This window comes from Lontra canadensis, unplaced genomic scaffold (genome assembly GCF_010015895.1).
Source record: "Lontra canadensis isolate GAN:19392208 unplaced genomic scaffold, GSC_riverotter_1.0 scaffold4, whole genome shotgun sequence".
In the NCBI taxonomy this organism is placed as follows: domain Eukaryota; kingdom Metazoa; phylum Chordata; class Mammalia; order Carnivora; family Mustelidae; genus Lontra; species Lontra canadensis.
Genome location: NW_022630998.1, coordinates 8932433 through 8958255, shown reverse-complemented (window position 1 = coordinate 8958255; position 25823 = coordinate 8932433). Strand labels below are relative to the sequence as shown.

General features: G+C 34.8%; 1 protein-coding gene across 2 annotated transcripts in view; it reads right to left on the bottom strand.

Annotated features, from left to right (window-relative positions):
• FBXL17 (F-box and leucine rich repeat protein 17) overlaps positions 1–25823 on the bottom strand; it is a 501232-nt gene that overhangs the window by 134665 nt on the left and 340744 nt on the right. Inside the window, exons 7-8 of one of the 2 annotated variants that reach the window (XM_032845294.1) lie at positions 24858–24934; positions 13650–13856 (exon numbers count right to left, since the gene is read on the bottom strand). In XM_032845294.1, the coding sequence (XP_032701185.1) occupies positions 13840–13856; positions 24858–24934 (94 nt within the window). In that variant the 3' untranslated portion in view covers positions 13650–13839. Of the gene's footprint in view, positions 1–13649; positions 13857–24857; positions 24935–25823 lie in introns of those variants that run through there. The other variant, XM_032845285.1, reaches the window with a different exon arrangement.

Genomic DNA, 25823 nt, shown 5'->3' with positions numbered 1-25823 from the left:
AAAAATTGTGTCTTATTAAAGAAAGCTTGAAAGAGGCAGAATAATACTGATTGATAAATAGAATATACTTTGATTCATAAAGCTGGATTTTTTTTCTCTATTTTAAGACTTCAAAATTACTTCCAATAAAGGCTAGTGACATGGTGTCATAAAAATTGTTTTAAAAAAGAAAATCCTCCATTTTGATGCCAAATAATTCCAAATGTAAAAAAAAATTTTTTTTTAAATTAATGAAATAGTGTGTTTTCTTACTATTGCACTGTTTTAAGTCAGAAGAATTAGTGATAGGACAAAATCTTTGTGTGTGTGTGTGTGTGTACTCACATATGCGCAGATTATTAGCCTTCCTTCCTCCCTTTCAGATCACAGGTAATTAATTTATAAATAGTTTATGTTCAGGCTGAAGGCAGTATTACATTTCATATTTAAAATAAAACATAAAAAACAACAACAACAAAACTTTAGATACTACTATAATGCTACATATATTTAAAGAAAAACATTCTCTAAGCAGAAAAGGAGGCAAAATTAATCTGTGCTATTAGAAGTTAACGATACTGATTCCCCTTAGGGTAGCGTGATGACTGGAAAGGGTCAGGGAGGGGTGAGGACTGTGGGGCAGTGAAAATGTTTCTTGATCTTGACGCTTATTACAGAGTGTATTCAGTTTGTCAAGATTCACCGAACTTACGATATATGTGCACTTCTCTTCATATTACACTTTAAAAGTTTTAAAAGTAGAAAATGAATTAAAATATTAGACCATTTTTAAACTTTCTATATTTGTATATATTAGTAAATAGTTTCACATTCATTTTATTTATATATGTATGTAAAATATAGAAGTGGTTCTTTTAATGTCAATGCTGTATAAGACAAATTATTTCCTACCTAACCTGATTTATTTAAAATACATATTCCTTTGAGGAATTAGGAATAATTCTGGATATGACTTAGCCTCCACCAGGAGTAAAGATGGATAAATGAACTATTTTAGTATAGTATATTTAAACTATCTCCATCAGGTAAACCAAAAGAACCAAAGAACAAGTATATATTCTTCATCAATTTTAACAGGCCTTGTTTTAGAGACTACAACATTCCCCTTACTTTTAAGGAAAAAAAAACCCTCATAAGTTCTATAAGTTTGTATCAATGTAACCAAAACCGTGCATCAATGTAACTGAAAGCCTAATGAACTCAAATTTCTGAGGGCTTTTATAAATTATTCAAGACCTTTAAAATAGTTATTTTTGAAAAATGATATGAGATGTATAGTAAGAAATTCAAGTAGTCTGGTCTCACTTAAAGTTTAATTTAATAATATTATCAAATAAAAATAAATAATATTAAATAAATAAATAGTATTAGGTCAATGAGCATTTAAATTAATTCTGTGAAGCCTAATAAAAGACATAAAGCTGTTATCCTAAAAGTAGGTGAAAGTTCTGGACATGGAACATTGAAAATGGAAAAATGCAGACATCAAAGGAGACATTCAGACAAAAACCTGAAATCGGCAGCTGGTGAAGTATATGGGGTAGCTGATTCTGGAAGAGACCCACTATGACAGATTTCTCTGTTTAGATACATTAAACACTCAGGCAGAAGAAGCTACCTAATTTTATGGTTAGATTATGACCAAAAGCCATTAACTTGAACCATGTCAAAATGCTCAGAATCATTACAGATTCCAAATGTTCTCATATATGCCATGTCTGTTGTCACCTTTGTTTCTGTGATACAGCTCACTGTATTGCCCAGTTTTCCTGTCCAAATCCTTCGTTCCTTCTTCCACCAGCCTGACATCGTCATCCTTTTTGAAATCTTCTCTGATCACACCCCAGCTCCCAATATCTTTTTCCTTCTCTGAATCCTCTAACACTAAGTACTTAAGTCTTACATAAGATGTGTTTTATAAATGAAACTCATTTTTTTTTCTGATAGGAAAAGTAAAGAAAGGACAGATTCCATCTACTACTTTTTCTCATTGAATCTTTCTAACAGTCCAATTCATAGATGAAGAAATTGAGACTCATGGAGAGACTAAATAATTTGCCTGTCTTCATACAGATATTAAGAAGCAAGATTGGGTTCTGAACATGGGTCTGCTTGACTCCAAAATATTAAAGCCTCCAACTGCCTTCAAGAAGATGGTGACTTTGAAAGGACAGAGAGAACTGTACTTTACTATGGTATCTCTTCTAGAAAGTGGGTTGCATTAGTAACTTCACTACTCCTTGCACCTTGCCTGAGAAAGACTTAGATGTAAAATATTAGAAGATAAGGAATCTGCATATGTTCATATACTCTGTGAATGGCAGGGCAGGTACTAGAACTGTCTCCTAACTTCTCTGCACCATGTTCCACTGAACACTCATAGCATAGAGTGTTTAAGGGTGAAAGATTTTATCTAAGCACACAGCATACTGCAGTGGAATGGATACCAGATTCAGGGCAGAGAAATCTGAGTTTAAATCCTTTCTAGCATTACTTTGTATCTTTAGGCAACGTTTGCAAATACACAGCATATCTCCTTATTAGTACAACAATAGTAATAAAGATATTAAAGATCTATAATAAGACTAAGGGATTTGATAAATGTTAAATTACTAACAAAATACTAGTCTTGCCCCGTCCCAACTTACATGTAATAGTGAAATGCTGAACTCTGGTTTTCTACTGACACGTCATCATCTGCAGAGGTTTATCATAAAGCACAGTCCAGAAATCAGGAACATGTTCTCTACTCTACAAGGCCCTTCCGCGTATCCCTATACAAGAATAGTGCTCCCTGCTATTCAATACTCAAGAGAACTCAGGAGATGGCCTCTTGAAAATAATTTCAAGAATTCATTATCCTATCAAATAGTACAGAGGGCAAAGAGATGGATTCCTTTTTATTTCTGTCCGATTTGTTCCTGTCTATCTTCCAGGATGGCCGGTGAACAGTCGCTTTATTTATAAATTACCCTACAGCCGAGAACAAAAGATGAGATCACAATAAGCCTCAGAAAGATGAAGAAGGAGGTAAACTTAAACTCTGTTAACTAGATGGATGAATTAACAACCTGATTCAACAAGGTAATAAAATAAATGAAATCCATGTTCAGTGACTGGTTACATCTTAGCCATAAAAGAAAAACAAACAAACAAACAAACAAACAAACAACCAGAAGTCAGACTGACATTCATTTTTCTCATATGTCACTAAATTTAGAAAGAATCCTAGAATGGAGATTTACACTAAAGATGGGTAATCTAGAGCTGTGCTCCAATACAGTAGCCACTAGCGACACATGGCTATTGAGCACCTCAAACATGGATAGACAGAATTGAGAGGTGCTGTAAATGTAAAATACACACCAGATTTCAAAGATGTACTATATAAAAGAGAATGTAAAATATCTCAATAGTGATATTTTTACTTGATTACATGCTGAAATGATATTTTAGATATATTTTATTAAATAAAATATATTATTCAAATGAATTTCACCAGTTTCTTTTCACTTTTTTCAATGCACTTCTAGAAAATCTGAAACTGCATATGTAGCTCAAATTTGTGGCTTGCATTACATACTTGTTAGCTAGTGTTGCCCTAGAATAAGAATCAAAGATACTGACATTCAAGCAAGTGATCAGACATGAGAAATACTCTCTTCAAATCAAACAAGGGGAGCTGAACTTCATTAAGAATTACATCTGCCAACTGCTTCCCGAGTTACAGATGTTCATGTGATAGTATTCAGTAGGTATTTAGCGTGTTACATTGCTACCTGAAACATTTTTGCTCTTCAATATAGTGATCTACAGAGATAACATTTGAAGAACTTAATTCTAAATATATATTTTAAGCACAAGTTCTAAATATTTTTAGTGACATAGATATCACTAGAATACCAGATTTCAGTATATTGTGTATATAAATGTATAAATATGTATATGTGTTTGTTTGTTTGTTTACTTTGAGGTCAGAAAGTCAAAAGCAAAAGCAAAATCTCTGAGAAACCTGAGATTTGTCATCTCTTTCCTAAACTACTCCAACATCTTCCTTCTTTATTGGTCTCTTCACGATCTCATCTCATTGCAACCCATCCTCCATACCACTGCTAGAATTCTGGTTTGGAAGATAAATTGGATTTTGTCACTTTCCTCCTCAAACACCTCCGATAACTCCCAACATTTATAGCATAAAGTCTAAATTCTTCAGAGTTAAAGCTTGCCAACATCTCACTCCAAACTTCTTTCCATTCTCATCTCAGAACTCTCCATCACAAGCAAATGCCTTGCTCTTCCCAATTGTGCCAAGCCTGCTCAGAGCTCTGCTTCCCCCATTCCCTCCCTGTGTGCTGGTGGTATGTCCTTGCTTTCAGTGATACCCCCAGATGACTTGGGATGGCCTTTTCTCTACTCTTTGGATATCTCGTATATTGATATCATCATATATCCCATTCATCACATTATATTGTACAGGGCTATGACTCCACCCAAAATCAGTTTGAGAGGGAGGAGAGAAAGATAAGTGCCTTGATATTATGCTTTTGTGTTTCTAGATCTAGTATAGTGACAGACATGAACTGGGTCTTCAATAAATATTCATTTTTTTCCCTTCATCTTAGGTATCAGCCATATAAGTCTCTCATGGTTTTGAAACATTTAGAGGTATCTTAAAACTGTAACCTATATCCCTACTCTTCTACCACAGTTAGGAATGTTTTTTTTTTTTTTCTCTTAAAAATTTTAAAAGAAGATTTTACTTATTTGAGAGAGCAAAAGAGAGAGAGATCACAGAAGGAGAGGGAGAAACAGACTTGCTGCTAAGTGGCAAGTTCGAGACAGGGTTCAATTCCAGGACTGAGATCATGACCTTAGCCAAAGGCAGATGGTTAACTGACTGAGCCACCCAATGGAATGTTTTTCTTTTTGAAATTTGTTTCCTTTTGTTTTTACTTTTATCAGAAAAATACATGCAAAGGGTTTGGGAAAAAAAGTTAGGGGCACCTGAGTGGCACAGTGTTAAATGTCCAATGCACTGGGCTCCGCACTTGATGTGGAGTCTGCTTGAGATTCCCTTTTCCCTCTCACTGTGCCCCTCCTCTACACTCTTCCTCTCTCTAAAATAAATTTTTAAAAACCACCTAAAAAAAAGTTAAATACCACAACCAGCAGTCTCATGTTGTATGTGTCCTCATTTCCAAGTCCTACTTCTTGAAGTCAAAAAACTTCCAACTCCTTTAGGTGTTTCTTTTTATTCTTCCTTCATTCTTGTATTTTTTAGACCTTGCTCTCAAAGAGCACATAGGCACAAGAAGGCAGGTTTATCCGATTCTGCATGCTTCCTAAAATATCTTGTAGAGTACTTTACACATAATAGATACTCAACAAACACTTGTTAATTGATTAAAGGAATTGATAAGTGAATATTCATGCTCTTTGGTGCTTGAGCATAAACTACTCAACAGTCTTAAGAGTGGAGATGGATTCATATACCAGAGTCAAGGCAAAGAAATAAGTTAAAATGGGTACCAGTTAAGAACAAGCAGGAAGGAGATAATGAAAGGCTAGACAAGGAGGGCAGATACCAGGAATCTTCTCAACCAAGAAAGTCAGGGTAGCCTGGGAATGAGGTTATGTGAACAAGTTTTAAAATCAGATACATTTAGATTTGCCTTCTAGCTAAATAACCTTGAGCAAATCACAGAACTTTCCAGGCCTCTCTATTTACTTATCTACAAATGGGAATAATACTCCCTTCAAGATTTGCTATAAATGAAAGCTGCTTTATTATTATTTTGCATGCATATGCAAACAATAATAACAATAAAAACAACATCACTCTTGCAACCTTGAAGATGGGCTGACTTCTGGTCTAACCAGAAGCTTCTTGTACATTTACTGCTGAGGCTTCCTCAGGCTAGGGCAGAAACAGAAGGAAGTGGTTATAATCAGTAATGGGAAATACACAGGAAGACATGAGGACAGAATCCTTCCTTCTAAAGCAGAATTCTACTTACATCTATATGTTAATCATCTTTTTTGTTGCTTGTTTCAGAGAGTCTACCATGAAAAATGTCTCTTTTTTAAATGGCACACTCAAAACACAATAACAGTGTTTTAGAAATGACAACGGATATCTGATTACTGCTAAAATTTAATACATATACTTGATGGAAGAGTATATTTCATAACATCCTATACTAATGTAATCCATACACTAAAAACTCTATCTTCAACTTTCTATTAAGATAGATTTGCCAGAATCTCAAGACAATAAAATCTCACCAGAGAATATCATATACCAGAACCTTAAATTGCTCTCAGAATCTCCATGATGATTCAGTGCATTAATGATAAGTGATTGGTTAAAAGCATTTAAATCAACCTTATGATCTTGAAATTTTCCATGAACAAAAACAATATCCGTTTAGAAAGATCTTATAAAAATGATTTTGTTGTAAAGAAAAAGAGAAACACAGCACAATAAATTATTTTAAAGCATTTAGCGAGTGAAGTAATGTCATCTCCTAGGTGGAATGTAACACAAGCCCCTGAATCACAAACTGCTTGTAGATGGCACGTAATCAAAAACACCAGGGCCCACTTCCACCTACCACAGACACATGAAATTATGAAGTAGCTGATACACAAAATCATTGAGCTCACCTGCAAATATAAAACTTCAAAGGGATGAACAATAACAGACTATTGTCCTTACAGCCCTAAATAACCTAAGGGTGGAGGGTAGAAAAATTCTCTTCACATATGGTAGTAGACTTTGCTAGTTTTGCAATATTTTTATATATATAACAACTGTAACTACTTAGCAGTTGTGAATCACTTTAGAGAAAAGAAGACGCCAAAAAGAAAAATAAGGATGGTTTAAATGTGGATGTTTTTGTTTTTAATGAAAGTACAGCAAGTCTAAACCAAGTCTCTAAAAATGGAATCAATTTCCAATTAAATGACTTTAGCATTACAAATTTTTTAAGTCAATGCTCATTCTAATAGCAAAAGTAGAATTTCAGTAATCTGAACTTGGATATTTAAATAAGTTAAAAATGTATTTCTTTCAACCTAATTCTTTGGCTAACAGAAAAGAAGAGAAACTCACTTCTTTGGGGCAGTTCTTTGTGTCCTACAAAAAAAAGTAAAACATGACAAACGAAAATATCTTGTGGCTAATACATTTGACATTCTATTGGTGTTTTCCTCCTGGGCTGGTAAGGGCCTGTGATGACTATGATAATCACAAAAAGAGAGAGAGAGAGAGAGAGAGACAGACAGACACACACACCGCCAGGGAGAGAGTGGAGGGAAAGGTATAGGCACGGATATGATCACTGTATTGCAAGTGAATATTTTCAAATGACAAAAATTTCAACTCAAATTTCTCTTATTAAATTGTAGATTAAAAACAAACAAAAAAACTTCTCTTTCAAACATTGGTGTGCCCCAGATATACCAAAAAACCTTTAGATTTCAAAATAGCTAGAAATGCTGGATGAAATAGAATAAGCATTCTTCAAAACACACAGCTGACTTTGTAAGAAAGCAAGTAAAAATTTACCATACAACTCGGCAATTCTTCTAAGTATCCACTCAAGAGAAATGAAAATGTACCCATATCAAGACTTGTATGAGAGTGTTCATAATAGTGTTTCATAATAGTAAAAATGTAGAAACAACCCAAATGTCCATTAACTGATAAACAGATAAAGGCAATATGGTATATGCATGCAATGGGATACTACAGAGCAGTAAAAAGGGATGAAATATTGAGATATGCTTCAACATAAATGAATCTCAAAAACATAATGCTAAGTGAAAGAGGCACATGCAGAACTGCACACCTTGTATGATTCTGCCTTTATGAGATGTCTACACAATGGAAATCTATATAACCAGAAACTAGAATAGCAGTTGCCTCGGGCTGAATATGGGAATAGAGATTAACTGTTAACAGATAAGAGGATCTCACTGGGGTGGTGGAAATATTCTAAAACTGGATTTTGATGATAGTTGTATAACTCTGTTAATTTATTAAAATAATTGAGTTGTGTGCTTAAAATGCACTTATATATTTTATGATGTATAAATAAATATGTATAAATAAATAAATTTCTTTTATAAAAAGAAAGTAAAAAAATTAAGGACCCCCAAATTAAGGAAGAATGTTACAATTACCTTGGGGAGACTTGCTAATCTTGGTTGTCTGAGTTTAATGACCATGTAGGGCTGAGAACGGAAAGCTATCTCATCTGAGAATCAGCCCTATACCATCCCTCACATAAATTTGGACTATGAATTACCCTTTTTTCCTGCTCTTGGAAATATTTGCCCAAGAAATAAACTCAAACTCATTTGTCCAAATTGGTGGTGCCCCAGAGCTCCTGGTGGAAGTAAACACAGATCTTTGAAGGCACATCCATTAGCCCAAGTCCATCTGTAGTTCCACAGATAAAGCTCAGAAGAGCTCACAGTTAAAACACAAAACAAAACAAAAATAAGAATAAGCCCCAGAGGACTTCAGATTTTAAATTACAAGATTATAAATGTAACAAATGTATATTTAAACTATTTGAGAAATAAAGAGGAAATTGAAAACATGAACAAATAAAAAGACTATCTAAAAATGAACCAGAATTTCTAAAAATTAAAACTATGATCATCAAAATGCAACAGACAGCTTAAAGGGTAAATTAGATCGAACTGAAGAAAAAATTAATTCACTGGAAGACAGATCTGAAGATAACATCCTTTATAACACAGGGATAGATAATATAAAAGAGATCAATAGAAAAGAAAGTCTAATATATGACTAATTAAATTAAATTAACTAAGTATCCAGAAGAAAAGCATAGAGATAATGGAAGAAAGGCAATGTTTGAGAACATAATAATTGAAAGTTGCCCCAAACTGATTAAAGAACTGAGTCTCAGATTTAAGATGGTCTGCAAATTCTAAGCTTGACAAATAAAGAGAAATATGTAAGTAAAGCTGTCATAGAAAAACTGGAGAAGAACTAAAAGAAAAAAATAAAAAAGGTATTACAATAGAGGAAAAAGGAATCACTAACAAAGGAATGATTATTCTCAGTTCTCTCAATACAATGGAAGCCAGAAGTTAGTGGAACAGTATCTTCAAAATACTGAAAGAAAATAACTGTAATTTTAATATTGTATACATAGCTAAATACCATTCAGGTACTGGGTAAACAAATTGTGATCTTGTATTTTTAAAATACTTCTGTATAAAAGTATTTTATAATACTTCTTCACAAACACAACTTTCCCCATTCTTGAATAAACTGACAAATAACAACATTATCCTATATAGTCTAAACTATTAGGTAAGAAATTATATATTAATTTTAAAATTTATGTAAGAAGTTAATAAAAACATTTCTGAAATCAACATACTAAAGAAATAATATTCTGTTATAACATGATTTACTTAAATGATAAACATATTTTCTACCCCCTTTCCAATTCTAAGGAAAGGTAGGCCTGAATGGTCTCACAAAGAAGCCTGAGGTTAGAAGATGGGGGAACCACGTGATTTGATGGAAGGCCCCCAGCCAGGGAAAGAGGACTGGTTCTGGAGGTGGGGGCAACTGAACCTTGGTCTCCTCCACTTTAAAAAGCAGGGGCTTCAAAGAAATCCATATTTCTGATGGCTCCTATAGCTCTCAACCCTGATAATCTTTTAGCCCAATCCTATAGGATGAAATTTCTGACTCCATAATCTCAGAACCTATAAAAAAAGCTAGCTGGAAATACTTCTAGATGGAATTTGTAGCACATTATATAACACATTCTTGCAATAGTTTCCCACTAATAATTGTATTAGCTAGAAGTTTCCAACTTTGACTCCTCATCCCCCAATCCCAGGAGATTTAAAAATAGAAACACCTGCTTTAAAAGATGTTTACAAAACTGACAGCTTTTTTTCCAAGAACACTGTGCTGGTTAGGGGATACTAGGTGCCAGTTTACAGGTCTGTCCAACGATAGCAAAGAAAATTGCTACAGTAGCAAATTTTCAATGACTTTTTTTTTCCTGTTTAGTTGTGTCATTTGGGGACTAGACTGGTACATTAGGGATGCTTGTGCTAGTCCTAGTGATTTTGCTGCCTCGTGTTAGCTAGGCCTCCTCCCTCATGCAAAAACAAAATGGAAACTCTAAAAGTGCTTGTACTTGCCACTAAGTCTGGACTGTGTGTAAGGTTTCAAGAGTCCCCAGTAAGGCCAGGTAGTCCAGAGTAGTAGTCCAGAGGCAGGAAAAGAAGGGTACAGAGACAGCAGTGCCATACTGCTGAATGGCTTACACCTTTTATCTCAGTTTTAGGAGTAAAATGTCTGTTCCTTAAAAAACAAACAAACAAACAAAAAAACAATCCTGAGCAGAAAAAGCAAGAAATATGGTAGTTAGATATCTGCCCTCTAATAAATACAAAATAATGTTAAAATTAATGTCAAATCTCAAGCTGATTTAAAGATCCTACAGTGGGTTAAGAGCTAACAAACGTCTCCTTTTCTGAATGAGAAGTTGACCTTTGGTTAACTTCCTAGATCTGTTCCCCTAAAATGGTACATTAACCATGTTACTTTAAAGTAACATTGCTTGAAAGTAACAATGACAGCTAACTGGTAGATAGCAAAGAGCAGTATAAATACCTGATGGGGATACCACTGCTTTGGATTCCTTCAGTGCAGTCATTCTTTTAACTAGCCAAGTAACTTTCAGGGATGCTAGATGTTACGCCTATTGGTCATTCCATGAGATAGTAGTTCTTGGGAGTTTGATGTTTCTAAGCCAGGGCAGTGCCCTAACCACGCTATGTGGATCTCATCTCCTTGTACTTGAGCTTCATTTGGTGGTAAAGAAAATGCTTCCCTGACTGCTGGGTGAGCTGTGGCATGGAGTGCTGCAAGGTCTACAGAAGAGGACTGCCTAACACTGTCCTCTGGCAAGCTGAGGTTCCCATCCTCACCATTCTGAATCAGCCGTGTCAGTGCTTGTCTATGATGGCTTAATGTTAAATGTTTAGTTGCGCATAGTAAATCTTATGGTAGGCAAAGCATCTACATGTTTAATTTTTAGTGTTTCTCATGGTTTTGGGTCTATAATCCAGGACAAACAGCATATTGCTAAAGTCATGAACTAATTAACTTTAGTAACATTTTAATTTGTTCCTCCATTCAAGAATTTTTTAGAGGGTTCATTAGTAGCCACTCTGTGATAAACAGACTGTAAAGTGAGAAGACAAACAGGAAATACAATGAAGTGGCCAGTGTGGTTATCAGTGGAGTTGGCTCTATTTGAGATCTATTTCAAGGGTAGAGCTAACCTGGCTTATTAATGGATGTCATGAGAGGTATGAAGAAAAGTGAGGCATCAGGGACATCTAAGTTTCGGCTGGGATAACAAGGTGAACAGTGATGCCATTTACTGAGTCAGAGAAGACCAGCAGCGGTTATAAAGGAGCAGAAGAAATGGGGTTGATGAATAACAGCCCTTCTACTCTGCATTTAGATTAACCCACTGAAAAGTAAGTACTTCCACTCGGCAGTGTGGGGAAATGATGCTTTGAGAAAAGTGATAATACAGATCCAGTTTTATAATCGGCATTATAGACCTAATTCCTTTTATAGGAAGTGGGGATGAATAAAGAAGAAAAGGTAGGAAAGGCAAAACACAGCTTTAAGTGTGCAGCACATCATGTGTTAAATTGAAACAACCCCAAAGTTCAACTTCCTTCACTGTTCAAGGAGAAAATCCTTCACTATGTACTTCAGGATAAAGGATTTGCAACTATATGGTGCTTGAGAAATATGCTATTGCTGTAATTTAACTCACTGTATGTGGGCTTCAAGATGCACAGTGGCATTCCAAACCAACTTTTAAAGAAAATTGCATGGAATTTTCAAGACATCAGGAGCGTTCTTTAAAGTTATGCAGAGAAAACGGATTTTTGATAGTTATGAATTACATTTAGTGCTGCCAGATTGCAGGGAACACTCTTTTTGCCTCGGTATGGTTAGAATCACTGTTGACAAAGTTTTAATTTAAATTTTTAAGGATTTAAATGGAAGAATATAGGTCACTGAATTTTCATTCATTGTGTAAGTATTACTAGTGGCAGAAAGCAAGCTTTGTTAGTGAGGGTCCAATTTTGGCCCGGGAGTCCATCTTTTCTGTAGTAGTTGGGAATTGAGTATGTGTTAGTGAGAATAATTTGGCTCTCAGTCAGTCAATCAGTGGACTGAACACGCACAGTTAGAAACCTGCCTGGCACAGAACAGAAGTTCGGTTTAGAAATATTAAATGCATTTGTGAGACAGACTCAAGTCCACACAAATCATATATTACAATCACAAGCTGGAAGGGATTCGATCTTTCCTAGCAGGCTGTAGATTTAGATAGATTTGTAATAGTCAGAAAATACCCTACACAGCCCCAAAGTCTAATTCTACAATTTTCTACTGGTTTCCTGAAGTTGAAAAACAGAGGTAAATATTTGTAGAGCCCACTGCATGTAAAAAATGTTTTCGGGAGCCTTGCCATATCCAGGAAACCATAAGAAATTATAGTAGGTGTCTAATTTAAATGTTGTATCTTAAAATAACAAATGTAAAAGTATATGCTGTGTAGGCTATTAAAAATAAAGACCACTTCCTTGAATAGAAATTTAAAAATTATATTTTTTCATAAATGTGAAAGAGTAGAGTAAGTTTCACAGCAACAATCTAGCAAAAGGATGAAGTATGTGCTGCGTGAGAAAAGCAGCATATTGTAGAAAGGCACAGCCTCTCGTGCCTTTGTGTGTGTAGTTGAGAGGGTCTTTCCTCGGGTCTATGCTGTTTGGTGTCTTATTGTCCTCAAGGGCCACCAGCTCTAGAACCCATGTTTTCCTCCACAGAATGATAAATATGATGGATAACACTGACATGTATGGCACATACTCAGGAGCATTCCCTAAATTACTCCAGCCCAAAATATTGCTGAAATAAAAGAACATGACAGAAATTTTGGGGGAACATTCATATGGAGAAGTGGTGACTGGCTTTCATAATAACACAATTCACAAGCACGTCAATAATGAATAATACTATACTGGTAAATACCACACGCCAAAAGCTGTGACAAGAAAGAACCCACAAATTATGTGCAAATTTCAACATGCTTGCTAAACTCACCCCTCCTGCTGCTCAAGAAAATTCTACCAGAATCCAAGTGACTTTAAGAGGAGAAATTATTGAATTTGTCCTAATTTATAATTCTTTAGAATGTAAATCATTTCCAAGCCTTGAATGCAAGGTGTGTTGTAATGGCAAAGTCGAAAACGAGTGCTTTAAAGGAGTTCATGCTATTTCTTATGTAAACTAGAGCAGAAGGTATGATTCTCAGAAAAAGCCAAGATACATTTGCCTCAACATAAAATAGGACTGATTGAATTTCAAAGTCTTCGTTTATTTTGTAGAGCTGAAATGTTAAGTTCCTTATTGCTGTTCAAAATTGGCTTGAATCGTATGCTATTATATATGTGTAATTATAATATATATATTATTCTCATTCATTTAAAACAAGTTTTTGGTTACTATAAGATGTACATGATGTAAATTTCAAATATAATCTCCTCAAGCACATTCAGAAAGTGTCATTCTGGATGATTTCAGCTTGGTCATGAACAGCTTCTTGAACAACTGTCTTGTCCTCAGTACACCAGAGAAGCATCTTTGGACTTTAGATTTCCAAAACGGACTTCCCAAAGCTGACTTCAGAGAGATTCTCAAAAAGACAGAGGGCAGGGAAGGGGCTGGATCCTACTAGGCTATTACTGTGATTTTAAATCTAGAAGAACAGAAGAATCCTTTATGAGAGAAAATAAAACACCTTCAAAGCAAAACTGCTTTCTTGGAGAAGCTCCTAGACATACATATATGTGAGGAAAGAGATAGTAGGAAGGAAAAATATTTCATCTGAGAAAGAGAGACATGATTAAAAATCATCATTCAATCATCAAACGATACTTAGTTTAGTTTTCTATGTAATTTTTTTCTGCTTCTAAGAATTATTTACCATGTAAAAATATCATGGCAAGCAAATTTTACATTGTATCAGTATGAACGTAGTTCATTTTGATGGATGGATATATATATATATATATATATATACTAGAAAAGTACCATAACTCCCTAAAGATAGACAGAATTTTCTTTTGTTTACTTCTTATTTCTAATTCGTAAAATCTCTTTCTCTCTGCCCACACTCAGTCATTCTTAATGAAAGACAAGTCGCTTTCAGGTGTTCGGCACACACTGCACACAGACACACATAGGCTGGATCAGCCACGTCAACTCAATACAATTGTTTGAAAAGTTGAAAAGTTCAAACTATTTATTTAATGTCATGCAGATAAACCTAAGAAAAGGAACACATTTGACAGATAAATTTTAGGTGACTGAATCTTAAAATCCCAAGGAAACGTATTAGGATAAGGGTTAAAATGAATAGTTTAATATATAAATTGAAAGTACATTTGATTTACCAAATTAGGAAATTAACAAAACTACCTTTTTTTGCCTCCGGAGAAAGTTCCATTTAGTATCTGTCTAAGGTGAAATCAATCATCAGGAGAATCTCTTTGCCTCTCTTTCTCCCAAAGATATAAGATGGAAGCACTACTAATCCCTTATTTCACAGATAATAAAAGCAACATGCAGGATTTGATGAGCATGGGAAGGTTGGCACCTTCTACCTCGAGAAGAACAGTGACCATTTTGTATCAAGGAAATCCATCTGTTTTCTACTCTTGAGCAGGTCATTGACCGACAGATGTAGTTCTTATCTATACATCGAAGAAGCTGAATCACAGCAGTTCAACTGCTGGTCATTCTAGTAAGAGATGAAATCAATTTAGTGAGAGTACAACAAGCACTATAAATGCAAAATGCATTTTTCACTGTAGGACAAGAAAGTCTGAAAGCCCCTGAATGAGATTATATAAGACCATACACTTTGAACAGTTTTCTACTTATTTCCAAATGGATCCAAGAGGTCTAATTTTAGTCCTTACTTAAAACAAATGCAGAAAATCAGAGACAAATAAAATCAGAAGGAAATCTCCAAAAAGTTGATGGAGTGCCTAAAATGTAAAACTAGTTCTCCTTCCTAAGTCCCACCTCTAACTTCTCCAAAAGCAGAACATGCCAGTAAGATTAAGAGAGTGTCGGATATAAGGGACTAGAAGCTTCTAGTATGTAGGAAATCCCTAAATGAGGATGTTTTAAAACTCAAGGACTGATATCGCTGAATTGTAATGGGAGGATTGGATTTGTGCTGAAATATAGAGTAAGTTTTAAGCTGGAGGAATAAAAGAAAATACAGTGATATAAGATTCAGAGTGCAACAGACTTTAAAGGAGGAATTTCTCTAAATTAAAGAAAAAGGGGGGGAAAAAGCCTAATTCACTCAAAGAACCAGAGTTCTTTAGAAAAGCAGCTGATGCCATGTCTCTAATATAAAATGCACAAAGTGAGCCTGTTGTATCTTGACATAATCGTTCTATATCAAAAGCACACAGGAACAAACTTACAGAAGCTTCCACTACCAAAGGCAGGACAAACTGAGTATCAGTAAGAAAACAACTGCAATGGATTGCTGAGCTTATAATGATAATACAATAACAATAACTCTTCACAGGTTACGTTTAGAAGATGGAAACCTAACTAATATTTTGAAAGCTGGTCAATAAAGAGAAAAAATAATGTATTATTCTTTTCTTTCCTGTATTAATTGAACTCAGGTAAACCAAAAAGTCAATAACATAAAGCTGCTCTTAATATACGGAAGTCCTACTAATAAGTGGAAAGAGAAAGACCTGCTATAAAGCTCAATTACTGTCAGGGTTAGTGGATATAATGATGTGAGCCTACCTAGTGACAGACATACTGTAAAATTAATTACTTTAATGTTCAATTTATATTTTAATATGAGCATTACTATCACTTTCTAAGGGGAAACTTAATAAATGTTTGTTTTGTTTTGTTTCAAAATAAGTTAGATGACAAGTATCTTAAGTATGCTAATTGACCAGCAAATCATAAAAAAGATTTAGTCAAACATCCGCTGAGGAGGACAAAACCATTTCAAAGAGAGGGTAAAACCCTAAGAAAACACTTGTGAGTGCAGGATATATGGTTTGATGCTTTAGAAGGAAGAGATGCAGCTCTTGGGTTCTCCTCCCTTTCTACTCTTACTTTTCATGATACCTGAGAAAATGAGCTGCTCTGAAATTAAGAGCATAGAGGAGGTAGAGAGCAAAGCCACACCAGAGATTCTGTTCTGACTTTTCAGAGAATATTTTTGGAAGAGGCTCTCCTTAAGGGAAGAAAAGTAATGGGCACCTGAGACAGATGATGACACTGAAGAACTTCTGAGCTCAGGTTCACGGTAGATGAACTTAACAGTTGCTTACGTTTTTGAGAATGGTACAACTGCATATCTCTAGAAATAGCTGTACTTTTAAAAACTGCTATGAAATTATGTCACTTAATGTTGGCTAAAATCGCTTTCAAAGGACTATTTCAATAAAGAAATTATTTCTCTACTAAAAGCAGAGACATTTGAGGAGTTATCTGCACATAATTCAGTAAACGATTTACAGTAGGAGATTTTAGTTCTAGCTTTGCTTAATTAATTAAAACTGTCTGGGCTCAACTTTATTCTCTATTTAAAAAAATCAATAATATTTCTGCTTCCTTCATAAATTTTGGGGGAAAATTTAGAAAGGAGATGTAAAAAAAATTTTATTCCTGAAGAATTATAGACAGTTTTGAAATTATTAAGAAAATATTTGTTGAATACATGAATACACATTGAACATCAATGAGAGTCTCTACCTTCTGGCTAGGGAATGTTTAATCACAGCATGCAACTGGTATTTGGTGTTGGCATAACAAAGTTATAGTGAATAAGCATGTTAAACCTATTAAGTTCTATAATGATATAATTAGATCTTAAGGGGTAGCTGCTTTGTGACATTGTTTTTTATATACAGATGGACAAACATGGTAGCACAGGATTCAGTTATATTTTTTAAGCTCTGAGAACTGGGAAAATCTAACAAGGCTGTCTAGCAATAAATACTTATAAGCACATCACTGACCTATGAGTGATTACGCAAGAGACTTGACATACCACTGAACACATACCACATCACTACTCACAAACTATGTGAACCTGAGCCTTTCCAGGCCTCAGTTTCTATATCTGCAGGCCTAAATTTAATAGTACTATCTAAAGTGGGGTGTTAAGGGGATTAAATAAATACCTGCAGAAAACACCTAAAAAATATTAACTATTTTATTATTACGATTATTGTCATGAAAATTTACCATTTGATTTCCTTCAATTGAACTGGATACTTGATTACTTAGAACTCAAAGTAGTGTTTCCTTTTATATATGTTAAGTGAAGTTGTTACCATGGGAATGGTGAATAAGACAGGAAAAGTTGAGATGAAAGTTGGAACTTACCCTGAATTTTCAACTAGAATATTTTCATAAGGTTTCTTCAAAATTTGCCCGTGTGTGCACGTAATCACTTTGGATGATTTCTGTTCTTTCTTTAGATTAACCAACGCATACAAACTCATCCATTCAGACACCTGTTCTTGCTCTGAGCCTTTCCTAGGGCTGTACTACCTCAAATGCCCTTCCTTCTCATCTCTGTCCTCCCATGCCTCTTCCACCACAGATAGTTCTCCAAAGATTTAAATCTCTGATGATCTGCCCTCCTGAACCCCTATTTCTTAGAGGGCCTATTTTTATATTTGACCTCATCATATTGTTTAATATGTTAGGAAACTTTTCACTGCTTCTATCTTATTTCTCAACATAAGAGTGTATACTTTCTATCCATCTCCATATTCTCCATACCCCCCAGGCAGCACTTACACAGTAAATATCTGCTGAATGAAATAAAACACAAAACCAGTCCAGAATAAATCATAGGATTAGAAAGGAATTTAAACATCATATAGGCCAATTCCTTACTCAATGCTTCCATCTTTCAATATTCTCCTAAAAGAGATTATCTCAGCATAAATAATTCTTTTTAAAGATTTTTAAAAAGTAATCTCTACACCCGATGTGGGGTTCGAACTCATAATTCTGAGATCAAAAGTAGCATCCTCCACCGACTGAGCCGGCCAGGTGCCCCTCAGCTTGAATAATCCTTGTAATAGAGAAGTCACCACTACTCGGGACTTCTATTTTGAAGAAATTTTTTTTTTTAATTTTTTAAGATTTTATTTATTTATTTGACAGAGAGAGATCACAAGTAGACAGAGAGGCAGGCCGAGAGAGAGGGGGAAGCGGGCTCCCTGCTGAGCAGAGAGCCCAATGTGGGGCTCAATCCCAGGACCCTGAGATCATGACCTGAGCTGAAGGCAGAGGTTTAACCCACTGAGCCACCCAGGCACCCCTTGAAGAAGTTTTAACATCAGCAAATTTTTACTCGTGTAGGATCTAGGATTATTGCAATTATCTTGGTGTTCATTGCAGTCCCCTTTAGATCTATTAACCACTGATAATAATCAATAATAATTCTATTTATAATAAAGCATGGTGCAAGGAAAACAAATGCTTAGTCTGCATACTCAAGGACACAAAGCAATGAGGGTTAAAGATGAAAACTCTGAAAAATGACTCTGATTTGAGACAAATTTCTTTTACAAGATTAATGTTAAAAACAGCTAATTAAAATTAAATACTACATTTTAGAAATGCTAAAAGTGAGAAAAGTTGGAAAGTTAATATTTCACTTAATAATTCAGTTAAATATAGAAATTTAGTATTTATAAAAAATTAATAAATTAATTTAGAGCAACAACATATATGCATTTGGAGTTATAAGAAAATTTAGGGGCAATCAAATAGAAATTGGTCTGTTTGTCTTTTAAATGTAGGTTAAAGGTTTCTTAATTTATAAAAAAACAACAACTCCATTATAGATGAAGCAAGAGTTCATCTTTGAATTGGTTATGGGAGTATTTTCTTGAAGAAATGTCTTTTAAGTCCTTCTCAAAAGATTTGAGATTCTGTGGTCTATTATGGCAAGCCAAAGTGATTAGCATTATTATTGTTCAGCCTTTTATTTCAAGGTTATGTAGCTGTGGTCTTAGGATGACCTAGGAACTGAGGAAGAAAGTCAACAATTTCTTTGCTGCTAAGCAAAGAAAACATTTAGAAAAAGTTACAATTAAATACCAAATACCAAATTTTTGGTGAGAAATTATGACCATTACTGAGAAGAAAAAAAAAGGATATAGTATTTGCTAAGTACAACAGTAGGCATATCAATCTAGTAGTGAGGAACTCCAGGAATAAAAATAGAGAATTAGAAGTGAAAAGAAATAACTTTTAAGATGGACATATAAACAAGGGAAATTTGCAACAATAGAAGATTTAGCAATTTAGTACTATTTTGTTAGAAACAATAAAAGCTATCTATATTTAAATGATAGAATGGAAAAAAAGCATGAATAATCAACAGTAAACAATAAGACATTCTTTTTGACTTGCAAATGTATTTTCTTAAGTTCTTCTCTGTCACTTTACAACTATTAGAGTTATTCCTGCTGACAAAAGGAACTGAATTTTACCCAGTGATCTTGGAACAGTTTGAAATACAATTTGAAAATGAAAAAAAATGTAAAAGGAAAAACCAGGAATTTAATTTTAAATGGAACATCATTGTATGTAATGCATACCTAATAATATGAAAAATAATGTAATATATATAAAAAGAACAAAATTATTTTTGGTATGAGCCTTTTTCTTGAATAATTTATCAGTGTTGGTTTGATAAGAAAAGATGAAGCACTCTTGATATGAGCATAATCCAGAACGCTTGTTAGGATTTCTTTTTGTTTCTTCAGCATGCTTATTTATTTTAATAATGCATCCAGGATCCTAATTTGGGTTAACTAACAGATGAAGAGATCTGGCTGTCCAAGAAGAGATAGGGAATGTACAACCTATAAATCTTTCAATAACATTAGAAGGTCAACAAGGCTGAGGTGAGGTGTGGGTTACAACAAAGAAAAGATTAATGTCAGCAGGCCACTCCCTGTCATTCTTCTTGTCTGGAGGAAGGAGAGGAATTACCCTTTTTTTTTTTTCCCCTTAAAATGAGCAGGTTATCCCTGTTCTCTCAATCCCATCCGATTGAAAGTTCTGGGAATACAGAAACTATTTATATCTTACATCGAGAACAGACCCCAGCACACAGTAGGTGCTGAATCTATCTGCTGACAGAATGAATATCATGTCTGTTGCATGGCAGACCAATTGAAATGACATCTCAAATAGATAACTATGGGAATAGTGACATCCTTGACTTGGGAGACCTTTTGCTCAGAGCAATCCAAAAGTTTTGCAGGAGGCTTGAGGTTAGGTTTAAAAGTCCCAAATCAGACAGCAGTCCAATGGTAAACAGAGTAAGAGGCAACCAAAGACTGCCCTGGAGCAGTAGCCCCAGCGACCGTGGGAGTGACAGAGAGCCCACGGAGTGGCACAGAGTGAGTCTGTGGGTTGTCAGTGACCTTGTAGGCCACAAATATCAGTCAGCAGTTAAGTGTTTACAGTCCTCTTTAATTAAAGTTTATTTGACAACTTGAGAGGTAAATCAAAAGATACCCTCTAGAGTATATTTCTAGGGGGTCTCAGGAGTGGCTGAAGTCAAAGGAAATACGATAACAACCCAGAAGGAAACCTAGGTCCTTTTTACAACTGCTCCCTGACACAGGGTCACACTGGTAAAACTCACTCTGGAGATATCAGGGGAGGCAAGCGCTTTATTCATCCATCCCATTCATTACACTTCCTGTTCTGTGCCATGCAGCCCCAGACAGACTGGCTCTGACCTCCACAGGCTTGAAGGATACATGTCACTTTCTATTCCTTGCCTTCCTTTCAATCCCAAGGATACAATTTAAGAGGACTTTCAACAGAAAAGTATTTGAAGGCAAGTGGAGAGGTAGGTTGAAAACTAGCTGACAATTCTCAGAACAAAAGAAAGCATAATGGGAGCCGAGAGAAAATTATCCAAACAAAAATAAAGAAGAGATGCCTCCCCTAAGATGGGGAGGCAAATGAAAGATTTTAGCTTTCTGCCGCATCTTTCCCTTCGCTCCCTACTAATAAGAATCTGGCTTCGATAGCTTAGGTATAGAAGTCAACAAGACAAGTACAGACTAATACAGGCCAAACTTCTAGATCGTGATTGCATAGACAGGAAAGCCACACTTGGAGAGGTTTGAGGGAAGAGGGGGAGGTGGGAGAGGAGGGGGAGGAGAGCCGATTTTTCTTCAGAGAAAGAGATGATTCTATTATATTGAGAATTGCCAATTAATGAATACCCACTATGCCACGAGGCATGACGCAGATGTTTTAAATTCATATTCACTACCTTTTATGGTACATTTTATTATGTGCTTAACAGATGACAAAACTAGGAGCTTAAGTAACTTGTTCAAGGTCATAAAGAAAAGAAAAGGCAAAACTAGATTCTAACCTAACTCTCTGACTCCTAAATTTGAGTTTTTCCCCACAATACTGCCTATATAACATTTATTTGTTCAGTGATAGAAAAGTGAAGATATTAGATTTCTCTTCAGGGAGCAATTTCCCAAGACTGTATTTTCCGTTTAGCTGGCTTGAATTATTGATTTGTTTATAATTGCCATCCTTTACCATAAAGATCTATGTTCAGTTTGGGGAATAAGAAGTCTATTAGAATGATAGTTTTCTTCATGACAACTATATCATATGTCAATTAAAATGAACATAACTTCATAACAGCCTGGCCAGGTGTTGCTACGTACTATAATAACACATTCAACATCTGTGAGAATCTTGACAAAAATTACAAATGATACACCAGGCGAGCTGCTGTTTCTGAATCAATGCCTTCTGCAAAAACTTCAAAAATCTCCGTATACTATAATGAAAGCATGTACAATCACAACACCACAGAGGGAGGAGGTGAGGACAAGACTAACTAGCTCGAAATATGACTAAAGCAATAGGAAGCAGAATTCTGGAGTAGTCTCTCAAAGGATGAAACTCCCCCAGTATCAGGTGTACAACAAATCTTACAACTTTTCAGTAGCCTCGATAATCTAAAAGTTCTACGGAATATATCTCTACTTATTCAGTTAAAGAAGAAAACAGGCATCTGTTTTTCTGTCTTAAAATGTATAATTAACACAGGGCAAAGGATCACAGCCAGCCTTCCCCAGCAGAGCAGTTACCTCCAATAGCATGCCGTTTCTCTGGTTACAAATGAATAATCCTTTTTGCTGTCTTTTTTGACAAAAATTATTCATGTGTTATTGGCATGTTACCCGGGGAAAAGAGCTGAGCTGAGCTGAACTTTCAGCGATTTTTAAAAATTTTATAATCAAATAGCAATTATACTACAATCTCATAAACTATCGACCTTTACCCCTCCTCCTCAATTGTGCCCCAACATTTTGAAGAACAGAATCAAGAGATGAACACTGGCTTTCCATGAACCCTCTGAATACCTAAAACCAAAGGAAAGATGGAAGAGAGATGAAGTGAGGCAGAGAGCTTAGAGCTGACACGACTAAGGTACCAGAAAAATTGTGATAGATTTCTCATCACCACGGCAAAGAAGTCCCCTATATGGCCATTTCTGGCCCTTTCAAATGGACTGGATCAGTTGTTCTCAACTTTGGTTCATGTAACATCATTTAGGCAGGTTTTAAAAAACCCGTGCCCGGGTGCCACCTCATAGAAATTCTGATTTAATTAGTCTTGAATAAAACTCAGGCATCAGTATGCTTTAGAAACTCCCCAGGTGACACTAATGTGCAAAGATCCACCAACCTCAGTGAATAAACGTAAACCATATTGGCAAGGTTTTAACAACGTTTTTGCCTCACCAAGAGAAAAAAATCCCAAAATTTGTAAACACCAAAACATAATATCAAGAAACAAGAGCAATCAACAATAACAATACACAATGGCAACAACAACAAAAACCTCTTCTAAAACCTAGGAAAGGAAAGATGGTAGAAGAATTTTGTAAAAAATCTTTTCCCCCTTTTGTAGGAAAGCAACATTTACCAACACTAATCATTAGACTTGGTGCTGGGTACATAAATATGACATCAGACATGTATTCCCCATTTGACAAATGAGGAAACTGAGCCTCAGAGATGTGAAGGAACTTCCCTAAGGCCAAAGAACAGATAAAGACAAAAAGACTGAACTTGCTCCCAATTGTATCTCAAGTCCAAAGCTTTTGTTCTTCTTCACATCGCCTGGAACATTTCTTTGCACTTGCTAACTTAACAGGTGCTGGGACAGAGTGTAATTTTAGCAACATTTCCACTGTAGGACCTTGAAGAGTTCATTCTAAGGAACTTAATCTGTACCTCTCTGGGCCATTAGCAATCTGACATTGGCACTGCATAGGTAAAGGGGAGAAATATATAAAATAAGATTGGAGGGGCAGGTAGTAGACTAATGGTAAAGGAGCTTGAATGCCAAGAAAAGAGCTGGAATGAATGAATGTATTAGCTAATTAACAAATCTACCTGTATGCCCTAGATTGACAGAACTCTCTAAGGGCTAGACAACAGGGAGATAGAATAGGTTTTAGAATTACTGTATCTAAGTGGCAATCTAATATGTGAAACCAGAAAACAAAGTACAAGGAAAAAAAATATCAAAACACTCCTTTTGCATGGTATAAGTAGGAAAAGACCCCAACAACCCAGAAACATGATGAATAAATCCACATAAGACTCATTTTCCATTCTAAAAAATAAACTTGGAAAAAGAAATTAGCAGTATTTTAAACCGAATATTTTCTGTTATTTTTTATCATAGCTATAGTAGAATTTTTCTAATGGTTTAATTTAGTAGCTGATAAAATACAGTTCTCCCACCCAGGACAGATGGTCAGCATGACATCCTAGGATTGGAGTCATTTATTAGCATATGTTAGAGTTAACAATAAAAAAACCTTGATGAATTATTAGTTTCCCTCAAGGTAAAAAGCACAGTCTCAAATTTAAACAAACAAATTAAAAAATCAGAAAAGAAAAAAGAAAACCAGTTCAGTCTCCCATAAAGCCAAATATCTGCTTAAAACTCTAAATTAAATACACAAATTACTAAGAAAAAATACAGAAAGCTGAATAAAAAAGGAAAGGCTAGGTTATTTTCCTTTTATTACTCCAACAGGATGATTTCACACTTCTCTTTTTTTTATAAAACACCTTACTTTTCTCTACTTTAAAGAGATATTGAAAATTAAGATAATTTAAAATCTTGCATACAAATGTATACCCTTCACTTCCTACATATCTAAACGTGGAAGTTTCCAAAGCTTTAAAAAATGTGAAGCATTCAACAGTGTGCCATTTGGAATGTCAGCAGGGAATGTATTTGACATGACATTAAATTAAGCAAATTAACTCTAGTAATAACTTCTTTAGTTATATTTATTATACCAAATATTTAGTTCTCCCAGTATTTATTTTCATTTTATAGCTTTTTTAACCACACATTTAACCCTATGTGAGTGTGTGTGTGTGCACACATGTGTGTGTGTGAACTGATACACATGTTCATTTTACTCTGGGCCCTAGCCTTATGATTTCTTAATTTCTTTTGGTGTGACCAGAGTTAGTGAAAATAAAGATTAAGTAGACTCTATGAGATAGTAGCTCATGATTTCTTTCAAAAAGTTTTCACAGATTTTGTAACTTTTCATTCTAAAAAAAGATTAGGACAATGACTCTTTACATACCATAATCTGTGATTTTACAGGACACCAAATACAGCTCTTTCAGGTTTTGTCCTTCCTTTGCAATGACCTCCACACACCTAAAACACACACAAAAAAGTGGTGAGTTACACTAATATATTTCAAGTTAAATTAGCAAGAGTTTGGCCATGACTGTAACAGGAAGAGGTCAGCTTTTGATGAATGCCACAGCTCTCTTCTTTCAACAAACTTCTTTCAAGGTGTTTCAGGAAAAAGTGTTATATTCCTTGCTTTAAACTCAAGTGCTCTAATACCCAAATGACTTTAATTAAGTACATTTATGACTAGTGTATATTTTAAAACCAAAGTGATGAAAAGTGTTATTTCTATCAGAGTAATGTCACTTTTAGCAACAGACCAGTAAACATAGGTTATACAATGAACATGTCATTTACATAATAATATAAAAGCAATTATAATGAAACTAGAATATAGATGATGGTCATTATAGGTGGACAGTAATATTATTCATGTTTCAGTTATTAATGATGGAGTCTGATAACACTAAAATACACATTTTTGTGTATTGTATTCAATATAATACTTAAAATATTTAAAAATATTTATTTAGAAATATTTAAAAATCTAACACTGGTTATAGATAAAAGAAAAAGTCTGCACATGTAAGAACTTTAAGATCTTTTACTTTGAAATTTTTAATTCTTAATATTTTAAGTGAATTGTTGCATAGATATGTAATATAGATATAGATACATAAGATTTACAGTCTTTTCTGGTTTCATTTAAGTTAAAAGGTTTTTGAATGTGCACTCAGATTTAATAGCCATAGCAGAACATGCAGTACAGAACTGAATGAACTTTAAAAATAATGATTAACAACGCCATCCATTTTGTGGCTCAGCCTCCTACAATATCAGAAAAACCTATACAGTCATACTGACACATAGGAATATGCATCCTTCAACGTAGTCGCTGCTTTAATCTTTA